The sequence below is a fragment of the Pararge aegeria genome, chromosome 4, assembly GCF_905163445.1.
Source record: "Pararge aegeria chromosome 4, ilParAegt1.1, whole genome shotgun sequence".
NCBI classification, from domain to species: Eukaryota; Metazoa; Arthropoda; class Insecta; order Lepidoptera; family Nymphalidae; genus Pararge; species Pararge aegeria.
This window is the reverse complement of record NC_053183.1, coordinates 13857117-13876363: the sequence shown is the minus strand read 5'-3', so window position 1 is coordinate 13876363 and position 19247 is coordinate 13857117. Positions and strand designations below refer to the sequence as shown.

Here is a 19247-nt window from a genome sequence, read left to right as displayed (position 1 = left end):
TGATATAAAATGTAGAATTTCTGCAGATTAGGGGTAGGCTAATTATATCTCTAACAATACTTACCTTAAGTTTTTAATATATCGTGCTGCAGATTTTCTGCACTTTATATCATCTGCATATCTTGTGCATACCCTTTATGCACGCCACTGCCCCTAGAGTAGGATAAAGGAGGTTGCGTTTGTTGATATGCGTCTTTATTATGATAAAACTTATGCACGTTTTCACTAACGACTGACAAGGCAATGCCTAATTAAGTAACGTCTCATCAAAGAAGATTCCTAGGTATACATGATATGGTATCCTGTGTTTGTATTATAATAACTCTCAATTTTCGTGTGGATTTATGGTTATTGAAATAAATTAAAGTCAAGTCAATTGCCAGTTTACGAGTCCCCTAAACTTTATAATGCGCCGAAACGGGGTCGTACTTTTAGTCGGCGCCTAACTTAGTTAGACACAACATTTTTTCTCCAGGAATCAAACAAGCACTCCGAATCTCTCTCTTTTTTTTTTCTCTAGGTATTACCAAGGCACCCGATTAAGATGATTCCTAGGTTTACTGAAAACGGGCATTAATCTCACAGGGGATTTTTATTACAGATTTTACGCGGTAAAACGAAGGCCGCGAAGCCTTATTTATTGATAAAAATCAATGTTTCTCAATAAATAAGTCTTATGTTTGCACTATCACAAACTTATACAACGATGTTATCTCAAACTGACCTATATTCTTTGAAACAAAGTATTGAATAATAAGGTATCCGATAAACTAGTAAGTATCTACCAACCACTTACTTACGGTTTCATTTAGAGTAATATATACATTTAATACAAACGTCTTACCTACCTGGATTTTTACCCGATTGTGATAATGTTTCTAACAGTTTATATTGTAGAGTGCTACTTCCGTTAATTGATAATCATTATCATCATCATATCAACCCAGGCTCCTAGGGTCCTAACCTAGGGTCTCCTCCCACAATGAGAAGGGGTTAAGGGTGTAGTCCACCACACTGACCCAGTGCGGATTGGTGGACTCCGCACACCTCTGAGAACATTATGGAGAACTCTTTGGCTCAGGTTTCATTACGATGTTTGCCTTCACCATTGAAGCAATTGACATTTAAATTGAATAAAACGCACATAACTTATGAGTAGAAAAGTTAGAGTTGCGTGCTGGGATTCGGACTCGCCCCCCCGAAAGTTAAGTCGAAATCCTACCCATTGGGCTATAACCGAAGCCGTGATAGCGTTTGACGCTTTCAGTTCCAGTCAGTTCTTAGTCCCGAATAAATAAAGAATTAAAAAAAAATTACAATAGACTAGCTGTTCACCGCGGTTTCATCCTTATGGGTCATGCAGTTATAATGGTCATTCGGAATTAGATTTTTTTTATTATCTCGTAATTTATCCGACCTAGCAACGTGTAAGGTAAGGTTTATTTACCTAAGATTATCTTGATAATAAAAATGGTATTTTTTGTAAGGATTCATATTCTATGGCTAACGATGACGATTGAAATTAAAATGCGATAATTCATTTAAAATAAGAAATCTATATAAAATGTTTATTGTAGCTTATTTAAAAGTGATAGATATATAGTAGCGCGGATTTTTTTTAGGTTGTTTATAGACAATTATTTTTGGAGTACTTCTCCTTCTAGTTCAGCGGAAAAAGCAATACGTTTTCTTATGTCTTGGTGCACAAATAATATTATTTGAGACGGAAATCTTATTACTTACATAAAATATTAGCCTATGTTATTTAGGATAAAATAGCTTTCTAATTTGTTTAAGAATTATTTAAATCGCTTCATTACTTTAGAGTTTCCATACAATTTTACCGATTACAAATAAACAAACAGACAAACTTTTCTTTCCTCTATATAATATTAGTATAGATAACATTATGTATATAAATAATCAACTTTAATACACCTATTAAGTAATAATAAACTTGTCTAAGCATACATGCTTATGCAATACAAATAAAAACAGGCAAGTACGATTGAAAAATGGGGTTTCGTAATTTAGTAGGAACTTCATATAAAATACTAGCTTTCACCCGAGTTCTATGTCAGCGTTTATTAAGGTTTTAACAAATCCCGTGGGAACCGTTTATATTTCTGGGACAAAAAGTAACCTTTGTTACTCTCCGTCCTTTTAACAAACTTTGTACAAAAAAAAACCCGTCAATTGCCTGATTTGTTTGGACGTAAAGTAAGGACAAACAAACAAACTTTATTCCTTTGCTTTCATAATATGGTGTCAAACGTAAATCAGTTACTATTTTGTTCTTTCTTTCTGGGCCATCATTCATCCGGGAATTTGGCTAGCCTAGTATTTTTGTACTCATCAACCTATGAAGTCCTAGTATTTTTACGTAATAATAAGTAATTTAACTTAATAAAAATTTGATCGTAAATAAGCTTAGGGTTTTTTGTAAAATATTGAATGCCAATAGCAATCCAAGTAATCCGCAACAGGAAAATAGTTTTATTTGTGTTATAAACGATTTGCCGATGATTTTTTGCAAGAACCACATTCTAAAGGTCATGGTGGATGATGTACCAGACGCGATTTCTCGCAATATCCTTATTTACTAAGTTTTAATATAAATGTAAAAACCTGTTAGTTGTCTTGTCTTCTTTCATGCAGCATCCTAGCAGCAGGCTATCATGATTTTGTGGATAATTTATTGAATTAACTTGCCTCGTTGGTCTACGGTTTTACCTATCAATTAATGGTTACGGTAAATTGGTTATAAAGTAGGCCTACTTGAAATAAATTAATTTTGAATTTCAATTTGAATTTGACTGCAAATCACGAGGTCTTGGGTCCGATCCTCGGGTCAGTAAATAATATTCTGTTTTTTGACTGACCAGCGTTGTTGATTACGGCCTTTTTCATTGTGGGAGGAGACCCGTGCCCTGTAGTGGGCCGGTAATGAGTTGATATGAGAATGATTAAATCCTTAGTACGAACCGGGAGTTTTGAAATTGGCGGTGGTTCACTACCGTGGCTCGGAGAGCACGCTAACCTGTCGGTCATACGCCTGATTGCTTTCCGGTCGTGTTGGAGCTGCCATCCCATCGGACTATGAGAGTGAGGGAATCTAGAGTGCACTTGTCAATGTCTCCTGCTTAGTATCTCGGTCGGAAATTTCCCTGTCAAGCCGAGCGTGCCAGAGTTACACAAGTTTTTCATCTTTACTATCAACCCATTACCGACCCACTACAGAACACAGGTCTCCTCCCAGAAGGGTCCACCAAGCTAGAACAAGCTGCGTATAAACGCTTCCTAACGATGTTTTTCCTGATGCTTAAAACGCACTCCGATAATTTAGAGATGCGTTCCGGGGATCAAACTCCGTCCCCCGAAAGAAAAGCCGAAGTCTTACCCTCTAAGCTATCACCTACTATGTTTTGTTTATTAAATATTGAAAAAAACGTATTCATTCCATTCAATTTATATAGGTAATAATAACATTTTTTTTTTTCAGATAGGTATTCATCATGAAACCACGGTGGCCAATGATAGTGCTGTGTATAAGTGTATTAGCAGCAAGCACCTACTCATATCCAACTAAAGATGAATATGTAGTATTTGCTGACAATAATCAGAAAGTAAGTACCATACGTTTAGTTCATAGAAATTTTAACAATTGCCTTGTTATTATGATTTCTGTGGTTTTGTTTATGCGGGAATCCTGTCTTGCTTGAAACAAAAACACCTGGAATCTGATTGTGGATCAAAGCTATCCAGGGACCAACTCGAACACATAGGGTATGCGAGGGACACATCCTTCTATGTGTTAATGCCATGTGCCAGTTATTACATTAGCAACCAAGCCCTTAAGACTAGAGCACAGTAATGCTGTTTTGCGACAAAAATAAGAAAAAGAAGACTAAAAAGTCTTTATTGCACATACAAGTTGAAAGCCAGGCTAACAAAAAAAAAACAATAATACACATATGCACAAAGGAGGCCTTATCGCTTGAAGCGATCTCCTTTAGACAAACTTTTCCAAATACAACAAATAAGCATGTACTTCCCCAGAGCTCTGTCACGAAAAGCTCTACTGCTTCTAAATGTCATGAAAATATGGCATGACTGAGAAGGATTAAGACAGTAGTCTACTACGCTGGCCTAGTGGTAGGCTTAACACACCTTTTAAAAACATTATGGAGAGCACTCAGGCATGCAGATTTCCTCAGAATCTTTTGCTTCAACGTTAAAGCAAGTGATATTAATTTGCTTAAAACGTTCATAAATTCGAAAAGTTAGTGGTCCTTGCTGGGGAACAATCTCGGTTGAAAGCCTCGTTTAAAGTAAGGCCGATATATACCCAGCACCGCACCGCGTTATCTCTGTTTGTAGCCTTACCACAAGATTTGCTCGCGCGCAATCGAGGAGTATTTATCGAGCATAAAACTCTGTCCCGTCAAAGTGAAATGTACCTAATAATATTTGATTTAGAGTCGCAAAACCTGTACTTCTGATTTTTGTTTTACAAACGTTCTGTCAAAAGCCTGAGCAAAAGAATTGTAGGCAAATTCGACAACGACTCCTCGATTGTGAGCAAGTAAATCTTGTACTAAGGCTACTGATTGTTAATGATTTTGTTCTTCATTTTCGCAGAGTACAGTACCTATAGTCGATACAACAGAGAGGCCGCTCGCGCCTGTCAAGATGACGGATATGCGCGTGCGCTCCGAAGTGGCGCTGCGTTATGCGCGCACACTTGTGGTCACTCGAGTGCATAACCCTGACAAACGGGCGCAGGAGGTCACATACCGCATGCTGTTACCTGAGACCGCCTTCATCAGTGGTTTCACAATGTACTTATTTATTTATAATCGTGCCAAAGGCTTAAAAAAAATCTTTACCATCTTGGTGCCTAGAGCTACCCCGCTACTGTTTCAGGCGCCCTGTTACACTACCGACACTAACGGCAGTCCCCGTAAGAGAAATCAATTCATCACAAATGGTCACACAAACAGTAACATACCTTTGTCGAACTCTCTAGCGCATTGTAAGCGAAATAGTCTTATAAATGGAAGGTCCCGGTTTATTTATAATACTGATTGACGGACCAAGCTGGCTCATATGAGAGTAAGTGTGAAACTTCGCAGCGCATGCAAGAAACAGAGTCCGTAATGCGTCGCCCTGTGTCCATCAACCTGAGGCATAGGTCTTAAGTGTGCCTGTGAACAGCACCCACTTCCTTCAGACCAGAATACAGCATTGCAACAATGCTGCTTAGCGGCAGAAATAAGCATGGTGGTACTGGAAGTACCATGCTTATTCCTGCCGCTATTACACACTTACACGCTTATTACACACTGCAGTTAGACCAGGGCGCGTTTGGAACCCTACGAGGGTTCCAAACGGCTTTAGTTTAAAGTTTACGAATGTAGTTACCGACTACTATGGACACATTTTGTGTATAATGAACGCATCAAAAGTGCCTACCTGAATAAAGAACTATTTTATTTTGACTTTGCTTGACTTTGGACAGGTTAGCCTGCTACCATTAAGGTAGGGTTACAGTCAAGTCAGTCAGTCAGTTAATTTGTATAGGAAAAAAAAAACCCACTCTATAGGATCCATTTCATTTTATTGAAATGGTTTAACAAGCGGGCTAAAAAAAGCAATTTATTTGATGTCTGTAAAACGATAGAAAAATAAACAATTGGGCCATTTCTTTTATTTTATTGTAAACATTTTAGGATTCTCAGTGGAAAGTCCTACAAAGCGTACGTTAAAGAAAAAGAAGAAGCTAAGCAAATTTACACTCAAGCAGTATCACAAGGAATTGGTGCAGCGCACATTGCTACGAAGTAAGTGAATTGTTAATTGTATATATATTTTTAGACATCATGCATCATTATCATCACATTACTGGCCCATTAAAGGGCACGAGTCTCGCACACATGAGAAGGGCTTAGGCCGTAGTCCACCAAGCTGGCCAAGTGCGGATTGGAAGACTTCACACTCTCTTGAGAACATAGTGAAGAATTCTTAAGCATGCAGGTTTCCTCATGATGCTATCTTTCAAAATCCATCGGTCTATAGAGCTATGTGCCCAGAAAGCAAGCAAGATCGGTATCTTAGTTTCGCATTTCGCTAATCTTAGTCGGTATCTCCAGCCGGAAACCTATTATTTCTGATTTGAATGCGTAGGGATACTTCGTTTATAGCTCTTTCCATACCTCGCTAATCTAATTTGAGTCCTCTTATGAGGATCCTCATTTTAGCGACCATTTTTCGTCAACCACCACGTCTGGCAACCTTTATTCGTAAATAAATCAATTATTAAAAACAGAGCTCGCGACTCCAACCACTTCACGGTATCAGTCAACGTAGAGGGCAACACAACAGCTGAATTCGAGATGAGATACGAAGAATTCCTGGTCCGACGCAACGGGTTGTACAATCATGCCATCAATTTGCATCCTGGTGCTTTTGTGCCAAAAATGGAAGTCGTTGTGCATATCAAAGAATCACAAAAGATCACTACACTGAGGGTTCCTGAATTAAGGACCGGCAACGAAGTTGATGCAACGGAGAAAGATCCGCGTAAGTACACCGTACGCGACTATCAAAGCTTCAGTTGGTCTCTGAGTGAGATCACGAAGGTCACTATGTACTTTATAGAATATACTTAGTGGTTAGTAAGCTTGTCTGTCCCGTTAGGGTAACCTATCAGAGAGATTTAAGTACATATGTTATTAAATAAACAAATAATTTGCTAAACAATATGTAATAATCAGTAAAATCTGTATTGGTTTGGTATAGTTATAACTTGAGACACGCACTATGTGGGGTTTAGACCAGGCTGCGTTTGGAACCCTTAAAGCTTAATTTTTAAGTATACGTGCATCATCGCCTAATGAAATACTATAAATGGGAAAATCTGTTAGTCGGTTTGTGTCTCTTTCACGCATAATCTGTGTAGAAGATTGACATGATTATGTGCATAGAGATAATTTGTTAGCCAGAGATTGACATAATAGTTAATATACTTCAAGTTACTTTTGATCCCGAATAAATTCAGTTCCTGAGAAATAGATCTAAAAGGTAATTATTTTATTAACTCTTCATGTTAAAATTGCTGGCCGAATTGTGATCCAACTTGGTGTTAAGGTATCTCAATACTTTTATCCTGTAATATATAAATATACTTAAATGAGTTTCCGTTCATGCGGCTTGCAAAAACTTGAAAATAGATGGACCGATTTGCATATTATTTTATGTTACATATCTATATTATTTATATGGATAGATAGATAGATAGTTATCACCGTATGTATCCCTGATGTGTAAACCTGTAAATTGTTTTCCGAGACACAGTCTTTACTAGTCCCAAAAACAGGTTCAATTGTATATCTGTGCAAAAAAAACTGGACGAATTTATGTTTTATGTTGAAGTATTACTTGTTTTATAATTACACACATATAATTTTCCATATTATGATTACAGAAAACAAAATAGCTGCTATTCAAAGAGGTACTAACGAGCGGGAGGCAACCATCACTTTCACTCCCGATATAAAAGAGCAGAGGAGGCTCGCTGCTATATATGTGGTATGCCATTGATTTTACATGTTACTATCCTGGTATGCAATCTTATAAATATTACCTAATGCTGTGCCAAACTTATCTGAAGGGCTAGCATGCGCGCCACGAGAGCGCTTTGTCTACCCATTATCCTCCCTACCTCTATAGAAACGAACGAGTAACTGGTAGAGATAATTATATTTATTTAACGTATGCTAGGTCTATTGGATCCTGCCATTTGTTTCAGTGCTTACATCGCTAATTATATTAAACGCTGTGTTATGTTGTTTTTGTTATTAAATACAGGGTTAAATAAAGAAATACCAGAAAAATTTGTAGTTCCTAGTTCCTTGATCTGCAGCTTTTCAATATTAAGTATTAATTTATTTCATACAAAGTAAATTATAAATCATGTTATGTTGGTAAAACAAATACATGCGATTCGACAACTATGCGTAGTCGGGTCTGTGATCGCACAATAGTGTCGTGGTTCGCGCGCTGTTGTCGATGTTACATTACAGAGTAATATCAAGAAGAGTATCTTTTTAAAATACTGAATCCCTACTAATATTATAAATGTCAATGTAAGTTTGTTTGTTACGCTTTCACGCAAAAACTACTAAACCGATCCTCATGAAACTTCGTACACATATTCTTGGAAGTGTTAGAAGTAATATAGGATACTTTTTATCCCGACATTTAATGTCTACTGTCTGTGTCTGAATACTTTAATTTTTTTTAAGAACTACAACTAAATTTAATGCCACATCAAAAAACAAAATCAAACGCAGACGAAGTCGCGGGCAACAGCTAGTATTTAATATTTCACAAACTACAGAGTAAAAAAAAAATCGTAAAACTCAAGTTGTGGTATTTCTTATCAAGCCCTATATATAATATAATAACAAACTGTACTTTTGTTTGGTGTATAATAAAAGTGTTTACATTAAATATAATTTTTCAGGACAAAACTAAAGAAAAGAGTTCATCGGAAAAGTACATTGGCTACAGTAGCGACGAGGAGGAGGATGACGATGATAACACAGTGCTTGGACAGTTTGTGGTGCAATATGATGTAGATCGAACAGACAATAATGAAATTTTGGTATGTATACGTAAACATTCATCATCATTACCTACAGCTGTATACAAAAAGATACATTGGGTATCAGTTAAATTAACTAAACATTTGCAATCACTCTATTTATATATATAAATAAAAGGAAGTTGTGTTAGTTACTATTATAACTCAAGAACGGCTGGACCAATGTTTATGATATTTAATTTTATGGATTTCTCTTATTCCGGAATAGGATAATAAGTATTAAAATATAACATTCATCAAAAGAAATGCTCCTATACTGGGATTTAAACTGTATTATCATTATATACCATTACCGGCCCACTACAGACCAAGAGTCGTCCTAGAAAGAGAAAGGTGTGAAGAATGGTAAAATAAAGCCTACTCTTAGACATTTTTTTTTTAAATATTATTAGCGGGCAAACGAGCACGTGGGTCCGCCCCTTGAATAACCCTAGATTGTATTTTGGAGGAAATACATCAGATGGGAAGTTTATTTATGCCTTTACGAAAGAACTCTGGGAATCTAGATTCGACAGTGTCTTAAAGCATTTACTGGATTCGGATCTGGGACTCGGATTTTAGAAGTTACCATCTTTCATGCTAAGTAAAAAAAACAATTGAAAGCCTCGAATGTTGCACATTTGTTAAAAGAAGAACCACATCAGCATGTATCTTGTGAAAAATGTTCAAGTGAAAATCTCAAACCATGATATATATATCTCTATAAATATATACTATAAGTATTTGCAATAAGGTCTCATTTGTTGTAAATTGTTGAACAGGTAAATGATGGTTATTTTGTACATTTACTGGCGCCGACGTCACTTACGCCATTGAGTAAGTATGTAGTGTTCGTGCTCGATACATCTGGATCTATGATGGGTCGGAAAATAGTACAACTGCGCAACGCTATGGAAGCCATTCTGTCTGACCTCAAGCCAAACGACTATTTCAGCATTGTTGAGTTCAACTCAGATGTTAAGGTAAGTTTTCCATATATTATCTACGTATTTCCATATTTTATCTAAGTTCCAAATTTCAGGCTGCTTTCTTGGCCTAAAACATAAATTGGTCAAATGCGTAACAGTAAAAAAAATAAACATCGTTCCCATATAAAAGAAATATAAGACTTTTAGGATGAGAACAATAATCAAGAAGCACATTAAAACCTTCTTATGTAGCCTACAGGAACTTGTATTACATACATGCTTAAATAATTTTTAATCCGTTACCTACAGAAGAGTAATTTATAAATTTGATATTTCCCCCAAGAAGTAGGTAAAAAAACTTTACCAACAATTATAAAACTGTGAATAAAAACGTTGTGTAAAATATTTTGTTTCGAAACTGCAAGGTTTCCAACTAGATGGCGCTACAGTCGCTATAAGACTGATAAAAAGGTACATAATGTATTAATTTTAGCGTCGTCAGCGTGTGAACTGCAGCTTAGAGGTAAAGCGCTCAGGCCGCGTATCCTCATCATTATATCAACTGGCCACGGGTTCGGGTCACGGGGCTCCTCCTACAATGAGAAGGGGTTAAAGCTATAGTCCACCAAACTAGGCCATTGCGAATTCGTAGGCTACAATTGCGAGGACTGAACCCCGTTCCAAAATGTTTTATGCATTTTAAAATACATTAATTTTCTTTAAAAGAAGTTATCATATTCGTTGACTGTCAACAGGTTCATGAGTTGAAGGAAGCTGATGAAGAGCCATCACCGACAAACTCGCACTACTACTCATACTTCGAATCGCGCCCCTCTACACCGGTCACACTGGTGCCCTCTTCGCCCGCTACTGCCCAAAACATTGCTAAGGCCAAAGTGATTGTGTCCAGACTAAATGCTTCTGGAGGTAACTATCTGTTATCTGTGCTATGGATTTACACACACTGGCGCATTTTCGCGGCGCACTGCGTAGAGCGGACGTTTTCTTTTTTTTTATACCTCTACATGTTAACGTTTTACTGACCGACCGACCGACTGGCGCAGTGGGCAGCGACCCTGCTATCTGAGTCCATGGCCGTAGGTTCGATTCCCACAACAGGACCATGTTCGTGTGATGAACATTTTATATTTTTCAGTGTCTGGGTGTTTATCTTTATATTATAAGTATTAATGTATATCATTCATAAAAATATTCCTCAGTCATCTTAGTACCCATAACACAAGCTACGCTTACCTTGGGGCTAGATGGCGATGTGTGTAGTGTCGTAGTATTATTTATTTATTTAACTCTTGACTGCAATCTAACCTGATGACCACTTGATGAGTGAGTTCTGGTACGACATACGTACGAGTGTCGTACCTAAATGTGAATCGCTTGACGGCTGACGGGTTGGTGATCGCAGTACATGATAGTACACAACTACTAGTAGTATAGTAGAAGTAGTAGTAGTAGTATTAGACAACAGAAGACGTTGCTGCCCGTTTTCCGCTATATTCCCTTAGTTGCCACGTGGTGACACCCGTGAGAAGAGGAGGGGTGGAAATCGTCGTACGTACGGCATCGTACGACATCGTGGTGACGGTATTACGATGTCCAAGTATCCCATTACAAAATGACCCTGCATGATAGAATAGTAAAAACGCATAGAAAAACTATTGCAAAAAAAAATAAACACCTATCTGATATCTTTTATTAAGTACCTATTATTTTCCAACTTTTTGGATTGATTAATTTAAAAACTTTTCTGTATTTATTAGGTACTAACATCTTTAGTGCGCTAGATGTGGCGTTAAATCTTGTTCAAAAAGGTGCTCAGAAGAAAAATGAAACAGAACCGCTACCTAAAGCTGCCGCAGTAGCTGTTACTAGTACTGAGGCAACACAGAAGAAAGGAAGTAAGTGTACTTATTATTATAATATTATCCCTAAATAAATTATCTATGCGAAAATTTATATATATGGATGAATATCTTTGAACTACTGAATTTCGACATAATGTTTTAGGTGATATACTCGCACTTAGTAGCTTATACATCCAAATGACACATGCGCTGTAATTGCTATTTTTCTAATATTGCAAATGCGAAAGTTAAAATGGGTGAATGTCTAGATGATAGTTAATTTTTCACGCTAAACATATTTTGAGAAAACTTTAGTAAAATAGCTTTTATTTGATAAAAAAGAGCTAACTTAGCATGTGTGTGTGTGTATACCTTACTCGAAATAGACATAAGTTAGTGACATCTGCATATCGTTTGCGAAAGGTACAGAAGTCATTTGTGGGATTTCCCAATGTAATTTTGGACCTGCTCGTGCATAAGTTTAAAGAATGTGTTAAAACCCATTTAATAAATCGCGATTACTATACAGTTGATGAATTTCTTAACGACAAGGCTGCTTGGAAGCAGGCTCTGCTCCCATCTCTCATAAGATAGAAAATTAATCATATATATATTTTTTCATTACAAACTGTAAAATGATGTTGAAAAAGAGCAATCTGCTGAGTTTCTTGCCGGTTCTTCTCGGTGGAATCTGCTTTCCGAACCGGTGGTAGAATCACTAAAAACAGACTGACTTGACGCTTCAAAAGTGCTTATAAGCTAGGCCTACTAAAAATTAATGAATTTTGAATTTTTTATATAAATAGTTATATTTGCAGGAAGATAGTGTGTAGTGGAGTGGTTTCTCTTAAGCATTTATCACCGGTAGACCCGTTAACCTTTTTTGAAAATTCTTTAAAAAGAGCTCGAGTCCCCGGTCCCTAGGGTCCCAAAGTCTCTACTCCAAAAGGCACCAGAATGAAACTGCTATCAAGGTTGTCATATTGGTGTCTCATGGCCTGCTTGGCACTGGCTAGTTTCTAACTTTTATTGTTATTCCAATGCAAAGAAGTCGCCAACTTATATCTATATAAGCTTTATGATATGGGGGTTAAGCAATCCCTTTTCCAGAATAGCCAGGACGGCAGGATGTTATTTGATTTTATGCTAAGCTTTTTTGTTTGCTAAGATTTTTGTTTGTGAGGACACGAAGGGGCTGTAATTCCTATTTTAAGATTTTAGGTATATAAGTACGTACTTACTTCATTAAAATCTTTCAGAGGAGTTGGAGCCCATCATCATCTTTTTGACGGACGGCGATCCGACCGTTGGTGAAACTAACACGGCACGAATCATTACTTCCATTACCGAGAAAAACTCTGGCGAAAAACGGGCAGCTTTGTACTCACTCGCTTTTGGTAAGTGTTATCATGGTTCTTACAGATCGACGGACTGACCTGTACAGTTGACATCTTATCTTACTTGATCCGGCCAAAGTTGGTTCTTTGAGGAGTTTTTCAAGTGCCATGTACAAATGACACCCAATAATACCTACCCTGATCACATTCTTCTAATATTATAAATGCGAAAGTTCGTAAAGATGGATGGATGTTTGGTTAATCTTTCACGCAAAAACTACTTAACAAATATGACTGAATTTTGGAATGGAGAAAGATTATACCCTGGATTAATATATAGGCCGGTTCCCGCTAGATTCAAAAACGAAAAAACCGCGTACGAAGCCGCAGGCAACATCTGGTTTACATTAATACCTTGATTACATACCAAAATTGGTAAGAAACTACTTAGCTTATCAATAGCCTGTAATAGTCCAATTCTGCATTTAAGGCCAATAGAAGGGTTTGCGCATAACCCTGATGCATAATGCTGGGCAGAAGGGTTGGTAATTGCAGTAGATGGTAGTGGTAGCACGGAGGACGCTGCTTCAGTTTCTTCGTTTTAGTACCTTAGTTGCCTCGTACGAGGCATAATATGATAATCAGTGGTGACAGCTGTATTCTGATCTGCTGTCACCACACGCCATAGAGTTTCTCGATTGTAACAGGGGAAGACGCGGACCGTACCTTTCTGCGCAAAGTGTCACTCCGCAATGAAGGCTTCATGCGGCACATCTACGAGGCAGCTGACGCGGCACTGCAGTTACATGACTTCTACCGCCAGGTGTCATCCCCGCTACTTTCACATGTGCAGTTCTTATACCCATCAAAACAGGTACGCCACACCTATATAAATTAAAAATTTAAAAATCTCACTCCTTTTGCATGACTCGTGTACATTATTCTACTAGTAAGCTATAACAGTTTGGGGAGTTGTGATAGAAATGTAATTCGCCATTTTGTGGTCTTGGCCATCTTGGATTTGAAATTTGTACTAGTCAACCCTTTCATTTGATTCTCATATTGAAGGAGTTGTGTCAATATCGGTTTAACCTTTCACACGCACATACAGACACGTCGAACTTATAACATCCTATAGTTTTTGCTTGGGGGTTAAAAATAAAAATTAGTGGTGATTTATAAATTACTGCGTACTGAACCATAAAATAACCCAAATACAATTTCTTTATAAATGACTTATTATAAAATTTACCTAGTTAATAAATAATAATTTATTTTTTCTAGATAAAGGAAGGTTCCGTTAGTAAAACCCAGTTCCGCACTATTAACGCCGGCTCGGAGGTGGCGATCGTGGGTCAGATTGCGGATGACGTCACTGAGTTAACGCCAGAAGTTAGCGGCTTCTGTGGCAATGATGATGGCGTGGGCAGGGTAATACAAAACTCATAATGTTTCGACATCTACAAACAGATTATCCGGTATATACGCAAGCTTTACTGCTCAACCTTGTTCAGCCTTTAATGTTCCATCATCGAATCAACCTATTACCGGCTGCAGGGCACGGTTCTCCTCCCAAAATGAGGAGGGGGGGTTAGGGCCGTGGTCCACCACGCTGGCCCAGTGCGGTTTGGTGGACTCCACACACCTTTGAAATCATTATGGAGGACTTTCAGGCATACAGGTTTCCTCACGATGTTAAAGCAAGTGATATTTAATTACTTAAATGCACATAACTTAGACAAGTTAGAGGTGCGTGCGTTCGAACTCGGTAAGTCGTGCTCCTACCCACTGGGCTATAAGAAAATATGCGGTAACGTCCTATAGCTGGGCACAATTAGAGTTAGAGTTTACGCCCACTAAGCTTCTCCAATATGCGATGAAACAATTATCATCACATGTGGCTTTACGAGGCATCGGGGTAGGAAACGTGCACTTCGTGTATAAAGGCGTAGCATCGGGCTAGTACTGAGAATTTCAACAATTCCAAGCCCGGCATTCTTGGATCTCGTCATGCATATTCGCAAATACCCATTAGTGCAATGAAGTAGTTCAAATAACAGCTTTTTTGCTATTCAGTTATATATTACGGGAGTTCACAAACTCTCTTGCTAATGAGCGCGAAGTGTTTGGAATGGTTCCCAAAATGATAAGATCTATAGTATAGTATCCTTTAACTATTGATATTTATGCTTTCATCGAGCCATCAGGATTTAGTCGTGATCATGCTTTAACCCGATGGATTGACGCTGGTATGCTGGATTGTTCCATGGTAAAAGGTACGCGGGCTTTTGTGGAAAACAACGCATGTTGACACATACGCCTTATCTTACTCGTATATCAGGGAGATTAAGACCGGGAGCCGATGCTGACATGGTTGTTTCCAGCCTCCTAAATATGCCTCTTTCTTACAGAAAAACAAATATTTCTATTTCCGAAATATTGCGACTGTTGATGTGACCTTACATCCCATAAAGTTAAAAAGGTTGTCTAGGCTAGGAAAAGTGAGCTATCAACTTTAAATTCTTAGATGATTCACTGCAGTTTCGGTAACATGACATCTCGCTATTCGCGTAAATGTATCAGTGCTGGAATCTATACTAATATTATAAATGCGAAAATGTGTTTGTTTTTTTGTTTGTTTGTCCTTGCTTTAGGCCCTAAATAAGCAACCAATCGATTTGATTTTTGGCACTTAGTTATTTGAAAGGACAGAGAATAACAAAGCCTAGAAGGTTCCTTCGGTATATGAAAAATATTGTTATAAACGCGGAAGAAGAACGCGGGCAACAGATAGTGTCTGGTAAAATAACAAGCCATACATGTTGATATAACTAATTTCTATACTTTCACAGAAACGCTACCAAATATCTCCCAAAGTGACTGTGTCTCGCAACAAGGACGAAAGCTTGCCGCTGGAGCGGCTGTGGGCTTACCTCACCATCAAGCAGTTGCTGGACAAACGCGACGCTGATGATGACCAAAGCATCGACGAGAACAGCCCCGAGAAGAAGGCCCTGGCTATAGCGCTTAAGGTATTTTATTATTACAGCCAACCCACTACAGAGCGCGGGTCTCCTCTCAGAATAAGGGTTTAGGCCTCAGTCCACCACGCTGGCCTAGTTCGGATTAGCAGACTTCACACGACCTTGAGAAGGTTATGGAAAACTATCAAGCATGCAAGTTTCTTCAGGATGTTTTCCTTCAAAGTTAATGCAAGTGATATTTAATTGGTTATTTTAAAAACGCATATAACTCGCACATAGCGGTGCTAAAGCTCACGAAACCTAGATGAACCTTAAATCACGACACGACCCATGAGGAATAAGCCGTAGTATCGTATCGTTCTGTGCAAAATAGTCCAGGAGGCAAAACTTTATTTTTAACTTTTATGATTACGATTTAAAATACATAAAAAAAAATTGAAACCGGCAAGATTTGAGCTCGCATCTTTCAGTCAGTCGTGGCTTGCCAACTGAGCCGCGCTTCGTTATCGCCGATGCCGAAATCATTATACTCCTTTTCGGCAGACATATAGCGTACAATATATTTAGGGTGTTACTTACAAACGTTGTATAGCTATTTGCTATATCTATACGTTACAAACGTTGTATATGTATAGCTATAGCTAGTAGCAATCAATCAATAATTTTTTTTATTTTGCTTTAATATGGTACATGCAACATGTTTACATAGGTGTTAATTAAATTTTATAAGTATCACATATCCTGCAAAGATTGGCGTGCAAAAATTATTCGTTAATGATTATATCAATTTTCTACATTAAATAATAAGTCACATTTAAATAATTAATTAAAAGTAAAAACACAAAAAGAAAGGAAATGATAATATCAGATTAAATAAAAAATTATTACTTAATAAATAAAATGAATTCATGAATGTCTATAATTATAATAATTTTCCATTTAGGTAGTCATTGATATGATAAAAAGTCTATCCAAAAGTTTATGAAATAAAACTCATTTGAAACGTGCAACAGGTAAAAGTTTCAGCGCAATTGGTCGTAAATAAATACAGCCATACAGTGTGCCATTTTACTGGTCACGGTGAGCTTTTGCATCGTTACTTAAGTAACTTATGTTTATTCCTGTTATTCGGATTTCTTATGTTACTAAAGCTTTTAAATAGATTTCGGGTTTTTTTTTTACAAAAAATCACATTTCATATATATATATAGCGTTATATATTATAGGTGATTTGTTATACAAAGTGTTTTCTTTATCTGTCACTAGTAATTTAACATTCGAAAGAAAAAGACAAAACATTGACACAACAGTTACCACCTTTATGGTAAGGGGGTTGATAATACCTCCTAGATTAGATAAACATATTGTTTATTCCCTGTGGTCCCTGCGACAATAAAAAATGTATGCCGCCGAATTAAAAGTGTATCAAGACGTAAGCTTGTAATGTATAGTCTTATTTATTTTTTCACCCGAATTGCTTCTTGACCTTTTTGCAGAAAATATGTATGAGGACTTTTTATTAAAATTTTACTCAAAATTTCGATGTTTATTTTGTAGTACGAGTTTGTGACTCCTCTGACGTCACTCGTGGTGGTCAAGCCAGAACAAACCAACGCTGTCGATGTTGAATCCGTTGACAAGACATGTAAGTAGAAATACTTTTTTTTACAGTAAACATTAAGCTTAACTTGCCATAATCCGCCATAAAAGCTAGACGGTACTGGATGTACAGTGTTTCACAAATCTAAAATAGTTTGTTTTTCTAAAAGTACTACACACTCATAATACTACGGTACCTATGGTATATTGATTAAAATACGTGACGAGAGATTCCAGGGTAACCGAGCTTAGCTGAGTTGAGTTTATTTTAAGATGCATATGTACTTTTTTTACATTACAGCAAGAAAACGTGTAGCTATGGATAAACTATCTATTAATATTTACCTGTCAGTTGGGCGTATAAATAATGTTGTTATATCAAACCCAAAGAATTTTCCGAGGTGCTGGAATGGTGACAAGGCGATGGAATTTCGGATTCTTTACAAATACCTATGCCCAGCAGTAGACGTGTACCGGTTGAGATGTTTGTTGCCAGGAAATCATTTCATTTCATTTCGAAAAAACGTTCCCATTTTTTAGCAGACGACTCTTCAATTGCTTACCAGCCAATTGTAGGGCCGCGTCCACCTTCAGCGCCGCGCCCTAACAATGCGTACCTGACTTCAAACTTTGCTTCCTTTGCAAGTAGTGCTCTATTGCCAGGTAAAAAAATATCTTCTTATTTTTCCTCAGCCTCTTTGATCTTTAGGTTATATATAAAGTGGGCCAACGGTAATCTGACAAACGTTTTGAAAGGCTGTGTCGAATTATCGAATTTGTTACATTAAAGAGTATTGCCTGTCTGGAAGAGTAGTTCAATCTGAAAATACCCTGAAGTACTAATTTTACTTCAATTAATATGTCAAAAGCAAATTAAACAACACCATAACATAGCACGGCCGATTGGCGCAGTGGGCAGCGACCCTGCTTTCTGAGTCCAAATTTGCGGGCTCGATTCCCGCAACTGATGTTTGTGTTCATAACACAAACATTTTCCAGTTGCGGGAATCGGGCGTTTTTTAGTGTATTATAAGTATTTATGTATATTATTCATACAAATATTCGTCAGTTATCTTAATATCCATAACACAAGCGATGCTTACTTTGGGTCTAGAAGGCGATGTGTGTATTGTCGTAGTAAATTTATTTATTATAGCAACCGCTAACATATGTAGCCAAATTCATACTAAGCAATCAATTCAATAAAGCATTATCTACATTTACGAAAATTTAAAAAAAAAAATCATGATAGACATGTTGGATTATAAGGGGTACTGGATTAGTCAGGGGCTGGACTACCGGGGGTCCGCTATATATTGATCTTATTCTGATTGTCCTCATCCCATGTGGTACGGGGTCGGCACAAAATGTCTTCTTCAAACATGAAGACTATTTTTTTTTGGGTTTAGGTAGATTTTATAAGACCAAACGTCTGACTGTTCCTCCTTGAATAACCGTAGAATAGCCGCCTTACGGTTCAAAGCTTGCAATAAATTTTAATTCCACAACATCGGTTCGTTTTCCCGGGCATCTGCATGATTTCGCACGTACAAAGGTTGGCTTGTAACACGAAATACCAAATTAAAAAAAAAAGAACTATAAAGTAAAGAACAGAAGAACAATGGGAGATATAAATAATGTAAGTAAGTATATGAATAACAATCTTCATGAAAATTATGCCCTCTGGCCAAAATTTTAAGTTAACAACTCAAACCCTTAACGCTGCTTCATTGGCTAAGCCTAATGCTAGTGGCTTACTTACAAACTCTAATGCTAGGGCTTTACTTTCAAACTCCATAAGACTGGGAAGCACTACTTTCCAAAACACGGGCTACTGAGAACTTTTGACAGAAAATCCCTATACCCCTATACGTTTAATTTGTGGTAAA

General features: G+C 37.3%; 1 protein-coding gene across 18 annotated transcripts in view; it reads left to right on the top strand.

The window, feature by feature from the left end:
- The window catches only part of LOC120623275 (inter-alpha-trypsin inhibitor heavy chain H4-like), a 35232-nt gene that overhangs the window by 3175 nt on the left and 12810 nt on the right, over positions 1-19247 (top strand). For 12 of the 18 annotated variants that reach the window (XM_039889216.1, XM_039889212.1, XM_039889210.1 and 9 more), the window contains exons 2-16: positions 3503-3626; positions 4642-4841; positions 5733-5843; positions 6329-6582; positions 7487-7590; positions 8528-8668; positions 9430-9630; positions 10332-10503; positions 11355-11492; positions 12698-12835; positions 13483-13649; positions 14060-14206; positions 15628-15807; positions 17317-17404; positions 17899-18021. In XM_039889216.1, coding sequence (XP_039745150.1) covers positions 3516-3626; positions 4642-4841; positions 5733-5843; positions 6329-6582; positions 7487-7590; positions 8528-8668; positions 9430-9630; positions 10332-10503; positions 11355-11492; positions 12698-12835; positions 13483-13649; positions 14060-14206; positions 15628-15807; positions 17317-17404; positions 17899-18021 — 2275 coding nt within the window. In that variant the 5' untranslated portion in view covers positions 3503-3515. The remainder of the gene's footprint in view (positions 1-3502; positions 3627-4641; positions 4842-5732; positions 5844-6328; positions 6583-7486; positions 7591-8527; positions 8669-9429; positions 9631-10331; positions 10504-11354; positions 11493-12697; positions 12836-13482; positions 13650-14059; positions 14207-15627; positions 15808-17316; positions 17405-17898; positions 18022-19247) is intronic. The other 6 variants (XM_039889213.1, XM_039889217.1, XM_039889207.1 and 3 more) reach the window with 3 other exon arrangements.